General features: G+C 40.1%; 1 protein-coding gene across 9 annotated transcripts in view; it reads right to left on the reverse strand.

The window, feature by feature from the left end:
* LOC122875746 (ral guanine nucleotide dissociation stimulator-like) overlaps window positions 1-18,221 on the reverse strand; it is a 66,460-nt gene that overhangs the window by 24,064 nt on the left and 24,175 nt on the right. For 4 of the 9 annotated variants that reach the window (XM_044195214.1, XM_044195211.1, XM_044195209.1 and 1 more), the window contains exon 2: window positions 270-574. In XM_044195214.1, coding sequence (XP_044051149.1) covers window positions 270-574 — 305 coding nt within the window. Of the gene's footprint in view, window positions 1-269; window positions 575-769; window positions 818-16,722; window positions 17,706-18,221 lie in introns of those variants that run through there. The other 5 variants (XM_044195207.1, XM_044195206.1, XM_044195208.1 and 2 more) reach the window with 5 other exon arrangements.

Below are 18,221 nucleotides of genomic sequence, written 5' to 3' on the forward strand. Positions count from 1 at the left end.
ATCTTGGAAACAATTAGGTCAGTTTCAGGTGAAACTAGCTATTAACAGATACTCAGGTAGATTCCTTCCTGAGGGCGGGGCTTATGTAACACAGACTAGCTTAAATTTCTAGTTCCCGTCCCATTTTTTCACAATTGAGAATGACTTCCGGATGGGAGCCGAAACGTCTTGATTCTGAAAACAGTGTCCAGATGACTACGACTGAAACCTTTTCTACCATCTTGTAAGATTTCTCCCCCAGGCAGAGAACCAGGGGTGTCACACTGTACCTGTGGAGCAGGAGATCCAGCACCTGCTTGGTGGTGGCGAAGGAGCGGTAGGTGCAGAGGAAGATGGTGACGTAGGTGGAGTCTTTGCCTCTGAACGCTGACACCATGTACTCCACCAGCCTCTCCAGGGTGCCGGCCTTGATCGTCCGCACCTTGCAGGTCTCGTAGAGGCTCAGGGCTGAGTCCGTCTCCACGCCCAGCCATCGCTGCCCCTTACTGGCCGACTGGTGAAGCTGCACCTTCCTCAGCGTGATGGTGAAGATGGCGTCGTCTTCGGCCTCCTCGCCGATCTCCTGCGTCGAGCTCTACAAGACAGAGGAGACGGAAATTGAGACATTTAACTCCAACTAACAGCCTCAGTTATTGGCTTATCTTTGTTATATCCTTAACTTTAGTGCTACAAGTCCTGGTGAATTTATATTTGTTGGAACAAGCTTTTCAAATATCTGCTTAGAGCAGATTAGAGGGAGTTGAAGGCAGAGGAAAGATGCCACCCTTACCGTGCCGAACGGCGAGTTAAAAATGTCCGACATCTCATTTTGGGACGAAACCCTTTAATTATGACCATCTGTGTAAGCTGGCCCTCTTCTTTTTTGGTCTCTCTCTCCCTCTCTGAGTCATACTTTGTGAATCATGTGCGTGGCCGTGCACAAACAAACAATAGCTTGTTACTAAACAGAGCTTACTGGATAACTGGCACTACAATACAAGCTGCAGCCTGTATATACCCAACAGGGAATTAATACAAGCCGCTTGTTGCATCAATGAGCGCTCTGTAGGCTTTTGCATGTCACCATCACGGCACTTTGTTGTTGTTTTCTCCTGAACATGAAAAACAAAAATGCAACAAGCCACGAAAAGAACGCAGTGGTGTTGACAGAGATAGTTTCATTGATCATTGCGACTGTCAGCAACAGTCGTGCGTGCAACCCACATCAGCACTGCTGAATGTTACCCAACGGAAACTAATCGTTGGATTACAAAACTAAACTCTACTTAAACTCTGCTTAAAGAGTAAAACCAGATCTTTCCTGATCATTTACTTTAAAAGACAGAACTCTGAACTAGAGCTGCGACAATTAGTCGATTAATCCATTGACGGAAAATTAACCAGCAACTATTTTGATTATGATTTTTGCAACTTCTCCAGAGTAAGGGATTTGGATTTTGGACTGTTGTTCGGACACAACAAGACAACAATATCTTCATACATTTTATAGATTAAACCACTAATTGAGACAATTGGTAGGTTAATCGATAATGAAAATAATCAGTAGTTGCAGCCACCTGCAATGAAAAGTGGGACTTCGACAACAGCTACATCTGTATAAGCACTAAGAGTTGTTTATGAATATTAATATATAATAACATTTTTAGGTCTTTACAAGAGCTGGGCAATAACTCATGATTAGTGGATTACTTGATTAGCCGATCGCCAGTAAATTGATCTGCAATTATTTTGATAAACAATTCATCATTTTTTGTCTGTTTTGTCTGACGTGATGCAAACTGTAGCACAGTTCACTGCACTGAACATCAGTTTTAATGCTTTATATGTAAAAATGTGTATACATTTGTGATTTTATGATATATAGATACATCAATACTATGTACTATGTCTCATACTATTTTTTTTTATCAGTATTAACATGAATACATAAAAAGGTACTGAAGGTATGTCTACTTGTTGAAATGGAGACTTCATTTGCACAAAAGACTGAACAAACACTGAAAACAGAAAAACACCAGCTGTCTGTGAACACCAAACCGAAACCAGTCACCGCATCGACTGGGAAGGGGTCATTGATACTGTGATATTGATTTTAAAGGCCTTTGTTCATTCCATACTGTGTTTTTGGTGCTAGTGTTAATAGAAAAGATACCAAAAAGCTTGACTTTGTTAAATTCTTTAGACAAATTGGTGATTATCTGCACTTAAATTCTTGAAACTGAATTTGTCTTATTGTCATTGGAATTTGGACTGGGGAAATAAACTTGTAGTACTTAAGATAAGGTATAATCATTAAAAAAAAATATTCCAACTTGCAACTATCTCTTATATTTCCAAAATAGAGCGCTTCTGGTCTACTTTAATACTCTTAAACCTAATACTAACAGCTAAAAGCCTAATAGTTGATACTCTAAAGGACTAAAGCCGCCTGCTATCACTTTACAAAATCTCAGTCTACATTTCGTACAGCTCAGTAGCACAACTTTCAAGTAGCGTATAACTAATTTTGTAAGTCCTCAAATGTGACAAAGAGAACAGTTTATCACACAGCAGCATGTGCTTCCAATCAGCAGATTGTATCACATATCTAACCTAAACAGCCGAGTTACAGTAGTGTGAGTCATTAAGGCCTCGATGGAGGAATGGCATGTAATCTGGCGTGCCACAGTCATCTGTCACGTCCTCTTGTAGTGCATCCTGGGAGTCAGTCATCACAGTCCATTTCCAAGGCTCAGTGTGACTCCCTGCTTCACTGCCTACTTATTTTGGTCGGGATCTATTCGGTAACATCTCAGTCAACGCCAAGTCCCTCTGTTGTGTCTTTGTTACCATGGAGACAAGCAAAAATGAGGATGGCTGTGAATTTGGAAAGCCGGTGTAATGAGTGATACAGTATCTTCAAGCACTGTTCAAAACTGTTCTTATATTTAAGTTCCATGTTGTGTGGACATGATAAAGAAGTTAAAGATATGAATTTAAACCTATGAGTATTCAGACAGAGACTGTCACACAGGGTTTCCTGACCGTTCACATTCACAAAAAGAGAAAATACAAAATAAGCAGAGCCAGAACACAAGTGAACTGGACAAAGTCAACGAAATGACATCAGATAGGATAAACTACAAAATACCAAGGAACATGTTGACTCCAAGCATGTTTCAATAAGGTGGTTTTGTCAGGTTGCACAACTCTTCTCCAACACGTCACGCTTCATTCCCCGACTGTTTTCAACTAACTTGCCTCAGTCAGGGTGGTTTCTGAAGTTGTTTCTGGTTTTCTTTAGGTCGAATCCAGAAATTAGTCGGGAAATTTAATGAGGAACTAGATTTGAAGCCGTTTCTGAAGAGTTTAAAATGACATTTGCTCTCAAAAACGTGAATCTTTGGAGAACAATGTGAATTTCAGTTAAACAAGGGATGCACTGAGGTCCACTGAAGACTGACTGATATAAATTAGTTTGGATTTCCATATGTACATGAGTATACTGTGTTTTTAAAAATTAGTTTTCAGAGTAGAATTTGCTATTTTGTACTGATGTAGATTCAACCTGTTTACCTAGAGATGGACAAAGATAAAATACTGCATTTCATAAAACAATATTTTGAAACGTTGGTTGTAATGTTGCTTTTATGGACATTTATATTTTTCTTATAAACAAGGAATAAACATGATTGTAATGTTGTTTTGAATACCTTGTATTTATTGGGATTAATAAGTCACGTGACTAACCGATGGAACGTCCCTGATGAAGGCAAGATGGATGAAAATGTTTGGGGTATAAAGCATGATATATATTGGAGTTGTGTGATGTGTTTAATTTGAATAGACTCGGACTGAAGCTCACATTGGTCTGCACTTTGCTGTGAGTGCGTTGGAAGCTGGAAACGGTGGGGTAGTCTAGAGCTGAAACAATTAGCAGATTAATCAATTAGTCAGTCAACAGAAAATTAAACAGCAACGATTTTCATTTTTTAATGAAAGATTAGATGGGAGTATTTGCTAGTTTTCTAAGTCTTCTATGTTAGTAAACAGAGTGTCTGAGTTTTGGACTGCTGATCGGACAAAGCAAGACATCTGAAGACGTCACCTTGGGCTCTGGGAAATCATAATATCAAATAATTTTTTGCCAATTTACAGACCAAACAATTAATTGAATACAACTGGTGTATTAATTGATAATGAAAATGAGTTAGTTGCAGCTCAGGTAGCAACAAGACTATTGAAACATAACACAGCTCCTCCAAAAAGAGAGTAAGATAATAAAAAATAATCTCAACAATCTACAAGAAACACCTCAAAACACAAGAGATAACAAACAGAAGAAAGCTGAAGCTGTTCCACATGCTTGAAAAACAACAATATTGTTCTTAAACACAAGAAAAAAAAGACTGGAGTGAAAATAAAGGCACAGAAACTGGTTCTAACTGGGAGCTCAAACCTCTGCCCACTAAACAAGATGCTGGTGACTCACGTGACGTCCCTGTTTCAACAAAAACTGAAAAAGTTAAAGCAAACTTTTCCCACTACGATCAGAACAATGAAGACTAAAGCTTACGCAGAAGGTGAACTTCAGTAACCCCAGCAGAGATCCTTACAGAGTGTGTTACAGAGGGAGGCTGTGTGTGACAGATGAACTTGGACAAACCCCTGGACTGTTGTAAATCGTGTACAGTATAATGGCTGGGGCACAGCTGCAGCGGAGGGCCTTGACAGCAGGAGAGGTGCTTATCAGCCAAAACACAGAGGCTGCGCTGCTATCACTTCGAGCCCTGAAAAATGCAGCGCTCAAGGGCAGCGCCTCGCTCCGTCCGCCGAGTCAATTCCCACCATAATGCTCCTATTCATCCCTGTTCCAGTGTGCACGAGTGTTGCCATGATAACCAAACTCTCACTGCTACTTGAACAAAACACTGAACGATCAATACTTTAAAGAGAAGGGTTCGGTGTCACCTCAAAAGGCCTGAATGGAAAGAACGGAACAAATAAAAGCTGAGACTTTTGAATGCTGCAACATTAAAATATCCAAAATCCAAAAAAAGGTCGAAACAAGCAGAAACATGTAAAGACACGAAGTAAAGACCAAAAGTTTTTCTGTTAACAGAGAGTCAGGAAGCAGGTGAGAGTGTTTTCTAGCCAGGAATCTCACAGCTGACAAGGGCTTTAGTTTGTAGGTTGGTCTTAAATTCGAAGAACGCAATTTACACTTGCAGCTGGTGATGAGGGACTCTTCTCTCACAGAGTCTTTCTACATGTTTGTTTGGACCAGCCCTGGATTTGCATTACATTTCTGAAGTGAATAAGATGAAACCTCTCTGGGCACTTTGCTCTTTCAGCAAGTGTCGGACTCCAGCGGCTGAACAAGCCACAACCGTGTTGAACTGGATCCCAGTGCAACTAAATTTACTGACAAAGTCGATAAGAAACTGTAAAGTGTAAATAAGAGGGAATTCCCTCTGAAGTGTGGACAGGAAGTTAGTCCACTGTCTCCTTTTAAATTTAGGTTCGTCTCACATTCCTTCAGCCTGACTCAGTGCTTAGTCAACCGGACCGCCACCATCCTGGTTACAAACACACTGGAAGTGGCAACTAAAGACAGGCAGCCTTCTCAGCACCCTGGTTCAACAAGCTGGATATTTTGGCAAAATCTTTACTTACATAACATAAGACAAAAGACGGTTTTAAAAAAAAATGCAGCTCAATGTTATTATATTTGCATTTTTGATTGCTGGCGGAGAATGCGGCTTCGTTGGAAATCACTGACTCCACCGCTTCGTGTAATTCTCAGCTCTGTGATCTCTCGTCATTCCTGAAATTTAAAGATCTAAATTTGGATTAAGAGAATCCAGAGCTAAATTTTACTCCCACTGGGAACCCATGATCTCCTCTTTAGACGCCTGTCATCTGACAAGATGTAACTCGTCTCTCTTTCCCCAACTTCTTTCTTTTCTTTCTTCTTCTGTGTTAACATTTGTTTACCTACCTTTTTGTATTAGTCCTGCTCAATTTGTCACTTATCTTGAATAAGTCTGTATTCTTGGAGTACTTTGAATAATGTTGACCAGGGCTGGCAGGAAAGGGATGATGGAGGCGTGGGTGAAGGGGTAGTGGGAAATGCTTTTCATCGCCTTGTACTCAATTTTCTTTTTCGCATTTGTCTTCAATAAAGCCCTTAAAAAAGATGGTTGAGACCATAATAAAATAACTACATCTGATAAATTGCAAAACAAAAATACAGCGGCTCACAATATGTTTCAGACATTTATGAAAAACAACACTTAGCATCTAATGTCTGCTATTAAAAAGGTGAAGGGTCCTCACTCAGTGCTTTGAGGCTGTAGATTCACTCGTTACTTGAGGTGTTTTGACTCCGTCACCTCCTCTGTCATCCAAACCTCTGGCCTCTACAGTACGCCGCTGAAAGCTCTCATTATTAGTCGTGGTCTTTAAGCCATAAAATCACAAATGTTCAGGGTTTCCAGCAGGGAACACTGGGTAACCTAGAACACTGCTTTCTGAACACGAGACACTAAAAACGTTTAAAACAAAGGCACTGATGGCTTGTATTTATAGAAACCTATTTACCCTTTGTTGTCAAGAACTATGTAGCTAAACAAACTGCATCCCAGCCTGATTTTTATTTACTTCAACAGAGATTGGTCTAAATCTAGTCACCACATGTTCCCGCGTTTAACGAAACTGTGTCAGAAAGTATTTACAGTAAAACTATAAAGGATTGTTTTAATCAAGATGTATGAGATGGGTGGTGGTTTTAAAATCAGGGCAAATTAAATACTGAAAACTAAGTAATCAACTACCGAAAAGTGCAACGTTACTGTCTTAACAGCCTGAATATATAGTTACATGGTACACCAAGCAACTTCAACAAGTTTCTGCCAAACCAACAGTCACACTCTTTTGTCTGACAGCAGAAGAGCCACTTATAATCTATAAATGGGTGTCTATTAATAGGTGACAATGATAATGACGTTTTAATTTAAAAAATCTTGCACTGCGCAGTATCTGCTAAATGTCAGAAATATAAATATAACGGACTGGATGTTAAACGCAATGTAAAACTTTAAAGTTATCTAATTCAACTCTGAAATGAATATTCTGTTCAGTGTTTCTTGGCTCGTCGTGTGAGTTTTGGAATAAAATCAGAAAATGAGAAAACTCCGGCAGGGTCCACAGAAATGTCTGGCATCCAGAGTCAGCCTCCTCCACACTCGCTCCAACAGTTATCAGATCTACATTCACCTACACCATCCTGACCATGAATGACCATGAATGTACATGTGGGCTGGAGGAATGCGAGGCGAATAAAAGTGTCAGCAGAGAGTGATGAGGCAGAGAAAAGGAAATAAGTTTCCAGACAGAAGAAAAGGGAAATTTATTAAACAGTCAGTCAGTCAGACGTAAACCATACATCTAACATGATGGTGTTTTCTCATTTACCACACTTACATGTCAACTGTCTAAAACTGCAGAAATCTCACTTTCTTTGCACTTTTTTGTACAACACACAGACATTACATGACTTGATTCTACGTTTAAAGGCACGTCATGTCTCCCATGATCTTCCTTTGCATTTAACAATTGGCCGATTCATCTTCCTTAAACTAACCCCGATAGAAATTCATCTGTTTCTGTGAGTATTAATATTTAAAAACCCACAGTGGTTGAAAAAAATCTCGTGCTGAATTCTGACCACAGCAATTTCTCAATCACAGCAGGCACTAATCTTCATCTCAGAAGGGAAACAGTTTTCTGTCTTCGGCCTGCAAATTAACCTGCATGATGCTTCTGTCGCTGTTGTGCAACCAGAACTGAATTCCTCACAAAGGCCATTAGAGATAAATAAGATTCCTCAGAGCTTTCCACAGAGATACAGGGACACATTCATGTGACACATTCATGTTCCACTGCGTGCAGTACTGGCACTGAAAACGTGCCACAGATACTGCAGCGATACTGCGACAACAAAGTCCGACGTGTCAGGAAACACGAGCAGTTAGACGATCAGACAGGTTGTAACAAGCCGAGTGTTGTAAATCACTTTATTCTGAGGTAAGACCAAAAGTGAACGCAGCCAAAACATCTCTAATAGTTCCTCACGACACAAGGAAAACTGTGGTAAGTCTGGTAGAGCAGAAAAAATGGTAAATGGCTGCATTTATATAGCATTTTAATCCAAAGTGCTTTAGAATTTGTCGCCAAACAAGTTTTTCTTCTGTGTTTCTTACCTATTTTTAGTGGTCGCCTTGTCCCCAGATCTCAGACATGAACTTGATGAGCACAAAGTTATTACAACTGATGGGAATGATGGCTAAAACTACAAAAATAAGACCCAGGTTACGGAAGTTAAATGTTTAGGGGAGTGACATAGAGATGTCAACACCTCACAAACTCCAAGCCTCACCCTCAGTCTTAACAACAGGCTGAACTTTTGGCTGACCTGCTCATCGGTTCAGAAATCACAATTCTGCATAACAAACGTCCCATTTTGATATCTGATGCTGCACAGTCGGTTTACACAGTCACCTGGCACCGGAACAGACTAAAACAAACATACAGGGACAAAAGTAAAACCTCGTTCTCAGCCAAATCCCCTCAAGGCCGAAACAGCGCTCTGGGAGTGTGTTCGGAGGCGTCTGCCAAATTATGGCGCTCATCAACAGAAAACACACCTGCCTCAATAGCGACGGCCCTATATGACCCTTAGAAAGCCCCTCACAGCCGAGCTCTAAATGTAGATCAGCGGGGAAACTCCCAGTGGAAAGAGAAAACCTGCCCCCAAAACAGTCAACACCTAAACAAAGCCAACAATAGCTCACGTCCATTACAACCCTGTAGCACAAGCCAGTGACTTCCCCTCGCTAACAATGACTGCTGAAAGCCAGTGAGATCATTTGGATGCGGGGCAAGAGACAAAAGAGCAGAGGGGGGTGTAACCAAGTGTTCAGAAACCTCCTCAGCGGTCTAAATATTGAGGCAGCGTGGCCTCAGCAAGCACAAACCTTGTTCACTGAAATCCTCATCGTACGAGAGCCGGTTAAATGGCTAAATGTCATCCTCCTTTTTCAAATTGATTGAAACCTTTATACAAACACAGGGGAAACTCACTGACAGCAAGCTTTCTTTTGGAAAATATAAAAGAGTGTAATTATAAAATTAAAAAGACTAAGAGTCTACAGCCATGCTAGCGGCTACCTACAATGCCATCCCTAGAGCCGCCCCGCTAGCATGGCTAAAAAGTAGTTATTGGGAAAATTTAATAAACTTTAATCCAAAGAAAGTAGCTAAAATGTGAAAAGGGCAAATACAAGACAACAGCTAAAAGAGAACTACGATAAAGGACAAAGATGTCAATTAACCAGCACCTATGTGATAGAAATGCTCTATTTATATTTCTGTAAAGGGTACACTGAAGAGTAGTATGGCTATCACCAGCAATCAAAAAATCATCAATCTTTTCTACTCAACAACCTTTCTCTCTTTTCCTTCTTCTCTTTGAGCAAACATGCATAAAACCACCACCACACCAGCAGCGCTTTCTCTGCATCTAAGCTAATCTCAAAGGTTCTGGATAATTTCTTTTTCCAAATTACCACCAACACAAAGAGTCTATTTCTGCCTTCGTTTGTGCCTCTTCCAGCCAGAGACTGACATGAACAGATTTTTCTGTGAAATTAAGTTGACAGATAAAGCCGTGGGCCAAAGAACAACTGATTAGATTTTGGAGAAGACCTCAATCCACATTTCCTGCCATCGGATTATTATTTTTATTTAGCTGTAATTTCAGATATATTCCAAATCTTCCGGGCTTGTTTACAGTGTCAAGAAATCACTGTCAATTCAAAGTGACGGGACTTAGTATAACAGAACGTTGCAGCAGGTTTGTTTTCTTTCAAGTGCCTTCTAGTTATTTGTACTTTGTACTTATTTGTCTCGCCCACACAGTTTGTTATATTTTCTCTCTTTTTTCACCAGTGGCACACACACATAAAAACTAAACCTTGATTTAACCCGTGGCTAAATGCTCTCCTCTCCGTGCGCTGCCTAAAACTGGGTGACGGAGCTATTGTGACAGGTATTAGTAATACACGCCAGCAGCTAAACTGGCTTTGTCAACCATTATCAATCACCAACATGCATGTACAGAGTTTCATTAGGAGAATAAACCTCTTATCTTTCATTGGAGTCTGGTGGGGATTCTGGCAGTGACCTCGTCCCAGTTTCTTTTAATTTGACCGAACTCTTGTACATAGGTGTTCACCCTGTTCACATACAACTGCTTTTCCTTGAACTGATATTTGTGCTGAAACAATTAATCAGTTGGTTGACTGATGACCAAATTATTTAGCAAGTGAACATACTAAACTGCAGCTTCTGAAATAAGAGTATTAACTAGTTTTCCATCATTTCATCATTATTGTAAATCAGATACTTGTGGGTTTGCTTTTTTGACAAAAAGAGACAAAACAATATCAACTCAAAGTCCATTTAGATATTCGTAATCACGGAAAGTCAACATCTACATTTCCACAGAGCAAACTTAATCTGCTGATGAGGACAGTTTTGTATGGTCAAAAGCTCCAGAAGAAGAAAAATCACTTCTTTAAAACACAAAAACTTAAAAACTCTCCACTGTGCACAGACAGTGTAGTAAAGACCTCCATACCCCTGCGTACAGGGACCAGATAATCCTGCTGAATCAAATCAAATCCCTCCAGAACTTTCTCTCCTGCTCTGTCCTTCCTTCAACTATGTGACTCAATAAAGAAAAATACTCAGAAATTTAGACAGAGTCTTGTTTTCATCAAATTATGAAATGCAAACACAGGCTGAGTTCTTGAACTTTGCGCTCTCACTATCTTTTGTTTGTGTGATCAAAGGTTTATATCTGGTTTTGGTCATTTGGTCTGGTCATTTTCATTTAAACAGTTTAATTATCTATCCAATATGCACCAATCAAATACCGCACATGTCTGTAGAGAATAAGAATTACCGAATATGTCACATCTGTTTTCGTTTCCAAACTGTTTGAGTTACGATCTGAGAGTTTCAAACAAACAGAAATCGATTAAATGTGCCTGAACAGAGAGCAGACGCTGCACAGAAGTACTGGGTGTATGGATAAACTGTTGTTTGATCAAGAAATAGTTACAGCACATAACTCCCCATCAAATAAAATAATGTAATTTTGTTTCCGTACAGATTAAACTAACGAGATATTAATATTTCTCCGAGCTTTAAGTCTTGATGCTAGGCTAGGCTAGGCTAGGCTAATCTCATCTGGGCTCCATGCTGCATATTTAACGCACAAACATGAGACTGACATCAATCTTCTCATCTAATCAAACATGTTGAAATAGTCCTTTAATAATGTAACATTTACAGACCCCGACAGATTCAGATTTGAGGTCCATGCAGGCTGCAGATCTCAGAATCTGATTTCGGCCCATATTTTAACTCAGTCCAGATGGGAAATTTAAAAAGGCAACTCCACGCAGCTTGTAATAGCCTGATTAGAAACCCTCAGATTTCATGGAGGGGAAAAAAAAAACTCTGATTTTGGACCTGTGATTAGGAACTTCTCTATAAATACACTTTAGATAATATGTTTTTCAAAGTTGCCTTATGTAAGACCACTCCAGGTAATTAACCCAGATCAGACAGACAGCGAGTGCAGAATCAGATCAGACAATTTAAGTATTTTTCCAGGCGTCGGGCCTTCACATTCCAGCCGTCTGTTTCTGTCGCTCTGTCTGCCGTGGAGATCCAACTCTCGGCTACTCGACTCTCTTCAAAATGAGCCGCGGAAACAAAAGCTCCTCTGTGCCGACTCGGACGGTCCGGCTCCTGTTTCTCACCTCGGCGCTCAGCTAAACTTAAAATCAATGCTTATCTTAAATTAGAGCCCATCGCAGTTCACCTCCACTCCCTCAGCCTCTGCTCACACTGCAGCTCAGAGTTTCCCAGTATGACATCTCTGTCTCCATGTGTCTCAGATGTGATGTTTTATAATCAGTGTCAACAGCAGAAAGCTCACTGAAGTTTTCTCACTGCAGATCTGGGTCACGTGGATAAAAATACCTGCAACAAGAAAACTCTAAACCAGTATTGTGTCCTGTTTTTGTAATGAGATATTCTTGTTTTTGACTGTCTGTGAGAGTATTTCTTCCATGTGGGATAATCAGAGTACCGTGTTATTATGTCATTCATCTGGGACTGCTTGGCTGAGTCACTCAGCTGCTTTTAGATTAGTTACAGTAGCTCTGGGTCAGATATCAAATCAGATATAGGATACTCTTAAGCGTGAAGGTGAACGGAGCCACAGAGACAACAGCAGCTCTGTTGTTCAGACCCAACAGTCCTGAACTGATCTGAACTGTTCTGGGAGTCCAGGAGCTGCAGGCCTCATTCTCTGATGTCCTCTGCTACCAATGCAAACTGATTTCTAACTGAATGAGCTGACAGTTTGAAGGACTTACTGTTTAAAGCCTCTTGAGACGGTCTCAATGAGCAGCAGTCTATTCTTTGTTTAGCAGTGTTTTATGTTGGTTTGGCCCCTAATCCTGCTGGTTTGCTGCTGGACTACAGCGTTTGGAGAGCTCTCAGAACTCTGCCTCCGCTCTTAATTATGACTATTTTTAGCTTGAATGCGCTGTTGTATACTGCTTGGCTGCAGCTTTTTACATCTGTGTCGGTTCGGTTTACTTGGCTCCCATGAAAATACGATTACAGTGGGACTTAACGGTTACACAAATTCAAACAAAACAAAAAAAGAAGGCTTAAACACAGGATATCTAAACAGCTGAGTTACACACTGTTCACTCTTTCCCAGCACACCAAACTGCAAACAAAATTTGGCCGTTTAAGACTCGCAGAACACGGTTCAGGACCCAATGTTGTGATATTTGAACCATATCGACCTTAAAATTTTAAAAACTAAGCTTTAACCGAAGTGAACAGTAAACCACATTAGATTGACAGAACAATTGATAAGCCCACAATAGGACGATCGCAGGTACTGAACATCAGTACTTTTTCATACTATAAAATATGTCCTTATCGATGAGTATCGAAAAGTGTCAAGATCCAAAATCTGGCATCAAATGCTTGCTCAGATTTGTAATCTAGAAAACGTATTCTTTGATTAGACGGTTTCTGATTTGAATCAAAACTTCATCTGGTAAATTCAAATGCTGGCAAATTTAGACCGTTTTATTTAGGCAAAGTTCTTGTACAGCTGCTTGTGTTTAGAGAACATTTGAGAATGGCTTCTTTGTAACATGAAAGAATGGTAGATAAACATATTCCTCAAAGTAACGAGCTGAAAACACGGTTTGGTATTGTACTAGAGCTGAAACAATTAGTCAGTTAATCAATCGCAACTATTTTTTTGATAATCAATTATTTTCAGAGCAATTTCTCAAGATCTGCTGCTCTTCTTTATGTGACAGTTAAGTTATAATTTTTGGGCTTTGGACTGTTTATTACATTATCAGCAGATTTATCAATAATGAAAACAGTTGTGAGTTGCAGCCTTAATTGGTAGCGAAACACAGGTAGCGCATCAGCACCAGAATCAAAAACATTTCAAACGATACCCTGCCCTGATCGTGGGAGGTGTCTGCGGCAAATGGTGGCCTTGCCAAGTTACTTAATAACTTAATAAATAATAAATCAACATAAGAGGAATTAGGGAATAAGCATGAGCAGCAACCCAACCACAGAAACTTCAACTTCAGATTGTTTGTAACCAAGAAAATTCAGAAATTATCAGCCAGCATGAAGCCAACCATTACTTATTCATTCAAGTCATGTTTTAGCAGCATTTGGTGCTGATCCGGCACTCATTTCAGACCTTTTGTGATATAAAACAATAAAAGAAACAAGTATGAAATAAAAATCTGCATTAACGGGGGCAACGCAGCATCACGTTTCTGTCAGAAGCCTAACACAGCAGTAACTCGACCGGTTAGCAAACCTCCATTTCAAAGGCATTTGATACTCAGCTATACGATACAGTACGTACAGAATCTACTCCGATGCTGGTTACATGGAGCCAGAGGGATCGACAAATGACTGAATCCAACCCAGCCCCTCCTCCACATCAGCCCCAGTGACCCTTCATACTGTAACAGAACCACAGTGTCGAGTAAGATTCACCTCAGCCTCTGGACTGACTGAAGAAAGGCGGCGATTGTGAAGGAAACCCCTCGGCCTCTGCAGGAGGGGGATTAAGTATTAGGCAATTGTGTTAAGAGGAGAGGATTAGATTAGAGCAGAGAGACGAAGCAGAGCAGGTTAGCTGGAGACGAGAGGCCGCGGCTGCCTCTCTGAGCTCAGGACACGCAAAGGGAAACATACAGGTTTTTAATAACTTGGGCTTGTGATATCAGTCCAGGTCTGATTGATGACGAACAGACCAGAGAATCAAAAAGAGAACATGTTATCCCGCCTAAGTGGACCAGACTGTCTCCATGTTGTATCAGTTATGATGTCGTCCTCGTCCGAACTGAGGCCTTATAAAAGACCAATAAACGTGATTACTCATCCTCCCTCCTTATCGGATCGAATGAACGGGACGTAAGGAGCGCAGTGCTGGAGAATGTTCCACTCGATCCATAACAAAGGACATTTCTACAGATAACAGTGATATCTTTGGGTCATGGGTTGAAGAGGAAAGTGATGCAGTGGGAAATAAAGAAGAGGGGGCTGTGGATATTATATTAGCTGAATTTGTCGATGAGGATAAAGTACACAGCCCAGAGTGTACAAAATAAAAAAACACATTGCCAGAAAAGCATTAGGGTTAATATGCTTGCGGCTCTGGGGATGGCAATGTCAGTCGGTTGGTCCACCACTTTGATCCAGACTAAAATCTCTATCTATTGGATGCACTGCCGTGAAATTTGGTTCAGACATTCATGTTCCCCAGAGAATGAATCCTAATGACTTTTGTGATACTCTGACTTTTCCTCTAGCGCCACCATGAGGTTCAAAGTTGTGCTTTTATGTGAAATGTATGTCCCCACAAGAGCTATTGGGTGGACTTTCAAGTTTTGTGCACACATTCGCGTTCCCCTCAGGATGAATTGTAATAACTTCGGCGATCCCTTCATGACCAAATACCTGTAAAACTAATGACATACCCATCAGCCTCAGCTCTACTTTGTGTTTAGTGCCAGTTAGCAAATGTTAGCATGCTAACACGCTAAACAAAGATGGTGGACATGGTAAACATTCCCCCTGCTTAACATCAGCATGTTAGCATTTAGTAGAGCTGGAACAATTAATCAATGAACTGATACTTCGCCGCCTATAAATCGTTTGAGTCGCTTTCCAAGCAAAGACATTCCCAGCTCCTCCAGTTTGAGTATTTGCTCATTTCCTCTGTTTTATATCACTGTAATCTCTTTGGGTTTTGGACTGTTGGTCGGACAAAACAAGCAACGTGAAGACGCCACCTTGGGCGTTAGGAAATTGGAAAAGGATTGCCTTTTTTTTTTTACTATTTTCTGACATTTTATAGACCAAACGATTAATCCAAAAAATAATGAGCAAATATTGAAAACAATCGTTAGTTGCAGCCCTAGCATGTAGCTCAAAACACTGCAGTGCTCAAGTACAGCATCACACAGCCGCTGTAGACTTTTAGTATTGTTTATCGTTAATAGACCCTGTCATTATATACCTTACTGCAGTTGTTTCCTGTCATTAATGCTGTGAATTTACATATCTATGGACTTTGTTGGCTACCTCACTACACAGTCTGGACATATTTAGCTTCTAGACGTACTTACAGTACAACTCTGGATCCCAGAACATAGCAGGAAATACCAATTTGTGATATGACAAACATATCTGAGCACTCTCGGTATTATTAACATTACATTATATTTGGTAAGACCTGACTCAGTGACACCCAAACTGGAGGGTTTCAGCTGGCACCTCTTCAGTATTGAATTGAATAAGTGTGCGTTCGGAGGGAGGAGTGATAACCACAGGGGTGAAACTTGTGAAAAAAGCAAGTCATCCTGTTACAGCTCTCTCGTGCCAACGTCTAGGGAGTGTCACTCTAAAATTTCTAGTATTATTTTATATGTTCTACTTTACCAGCTCGTCATGTCCATTAAATTACCTCATACAGATCCCATAATTTCCAGCAACTCAGCATTTGACATTGATAAGCTCTTTAAACGCCATCTACATTATTATAATAAGGCTTTACAGGGTTTAAACATATAGGATTAGTAGCTCTCTTCACGTTAGATTGCATCATCTGAAGTACGAGACAAGAAAAAATCATCATCATGTGAACTTATTTACTGTCTACAGCTGTTTTTAAGTTGTTTAAATATGTGATAAACTGGTTTAAAAGTGGAGTAAATGCAGCCAAAAAAGATTCAGAGCTAAAGCAGAGACAGCAGTGAAATCCTATCTGTCTGACTGTGGATATTTTTAGTTTTTATTTACTAACTACTTCTAAAAAAAAAAGGGATGTAACTTGGTGGTAACTGGCCTTAAATTAAACTCTTTTTATTCGTAACTTTGATTGTTAATAAATAATTTCCCCACCCTGGACCAGTTTGGGTCCTGGATCCGCCTGATCACAACAAACCGCATCAGCTAACGGACCTCAGTCGACTCTCATCCCCGCCTCTCCTTCACCCTTCTCCCTCCCTCCCCCGGCCTCTTCCTCCTCCTCCTCACCTCCATCAGCGGCAGGTCCGGGTCCAGATGTGTGAAGCTGTGCAGGACCACCGGGCTGCGGTCCTCCACCACCTCCATCCTCACCCCGTCCCAAATATTCCGCACCCTCCAAGACGAGTCAAACATCTCGACCAGCTTACCCGGCTTGACGCTGTGCGCCTCGGTTTGCATCCCCGGGAAATAGACCATGGATGCCCGCGGAGCCGAGGGTTCAGTCACAGCGACGGTAGCGACATTTTTTATTTTACTTTTACTGTTTATAGTGTTTTTAAAGCAGCGAGTCGGTGCTGCTGTCTGTGGTACAGCGGTTGTGTTGGATCACCGCTGCTGTCTGTTGCGTTTAGGGGAATCGTGACTCACACAGGGGCTTTTCTAAACCCCGCCCCCAGGCCTGTGCTGCCTTCACTGCCGTCGGAATATCAGAGACCACGGCTGTACCGGAGGATTGCCGTTACCGTTAATATTAATTCTGAGAAAACATGGATTTAACATTATTCCACGCTTGTTAGATCATCCCAGCAGTCCATAACTAACGGTCTGTTATTATTATTAGAAAATGTTATAATATAAAATAAAATAATTACATAATTATTATAAAATAAATCTGTAAAATGTTATGTATGCTACATTCACTTAACTGCACAAATGTTTGCATAATGCACAAATCATGTAGGGTATATAAGCAAAGTACTGCAATATATAATGTATGTAGTTTTTTTTATGTTTATTCCTTTATTGTTCTGTTGTTTATAATGTGTTTTCGACTTCTTTAGTGTTTCTTGTACTGTTTTAACATGTGAATTTGCCCTTTGGGGAGCAATCAAGTCTTATCTTAATTGAGAAAATGTTATTTTGTTGCAATAAAAACATCATATTCATCCTTAATGTATTTGGTTTACTCCCTATAAATAAATCATTTCAATTTATTGAATTTCTTTTGAGTTTTAATTTATTTATTTTTCGATTTTCCCTTTTTGGTATATCAGAATCAGAATCAGAAATACTTTATTGATCCCAGAGGGGGAAGACTTGCGTTAAAGCTGCTCACTATCACATCAGTGCACACAGGAATAGAAAAATAAAATAAAAATAAAATTAATACAAAGTGGATATAAGTATAAAAGCTAAAATAAGTGTAAGCACAAAAGTGGATTTAGCAATAATGAGTACTGTCAAGTTAGGTGTAGCAGATTAACCAGATTATTAAACGGATTATTAGATATATTTGTATATATATTTATACAATTTTTGATGAAAATGCAAGATGGATATACATTTGTGTGGAAAACATTAAGATATTAATCCGAATATTATGTTTCTGGCCTTCCTCAGCATACAAGTTCCTTAAAGTAACCTCTATAAAAAAAAACATCATATGACAGTCGACCGGCAAAACAAATATTTTTAACACAAAGCCCCCTTTTTTTTGCTCCGTAACAAGGTCTACACTGTGTGGTAAGATAATGTTTACAACATGTATACTACAAAGCGCAGGGCGG

This window comes from Siniperca chuatsi, linkage group LG5 (assembly GCF_020085105.1).
Source record: "Siniperca chuatsi isolate FFG_IHB_CAS linkage group LG5, ASM2008510v1, whole genome shotgun sequence".
Classification (NCBI taxonomy): Eukaryota; Metazoa; Chordata; class Actinopteri; order Centrarchiformes; family Sinipercidae; genus Siniperca; species Siniperca chuatsi.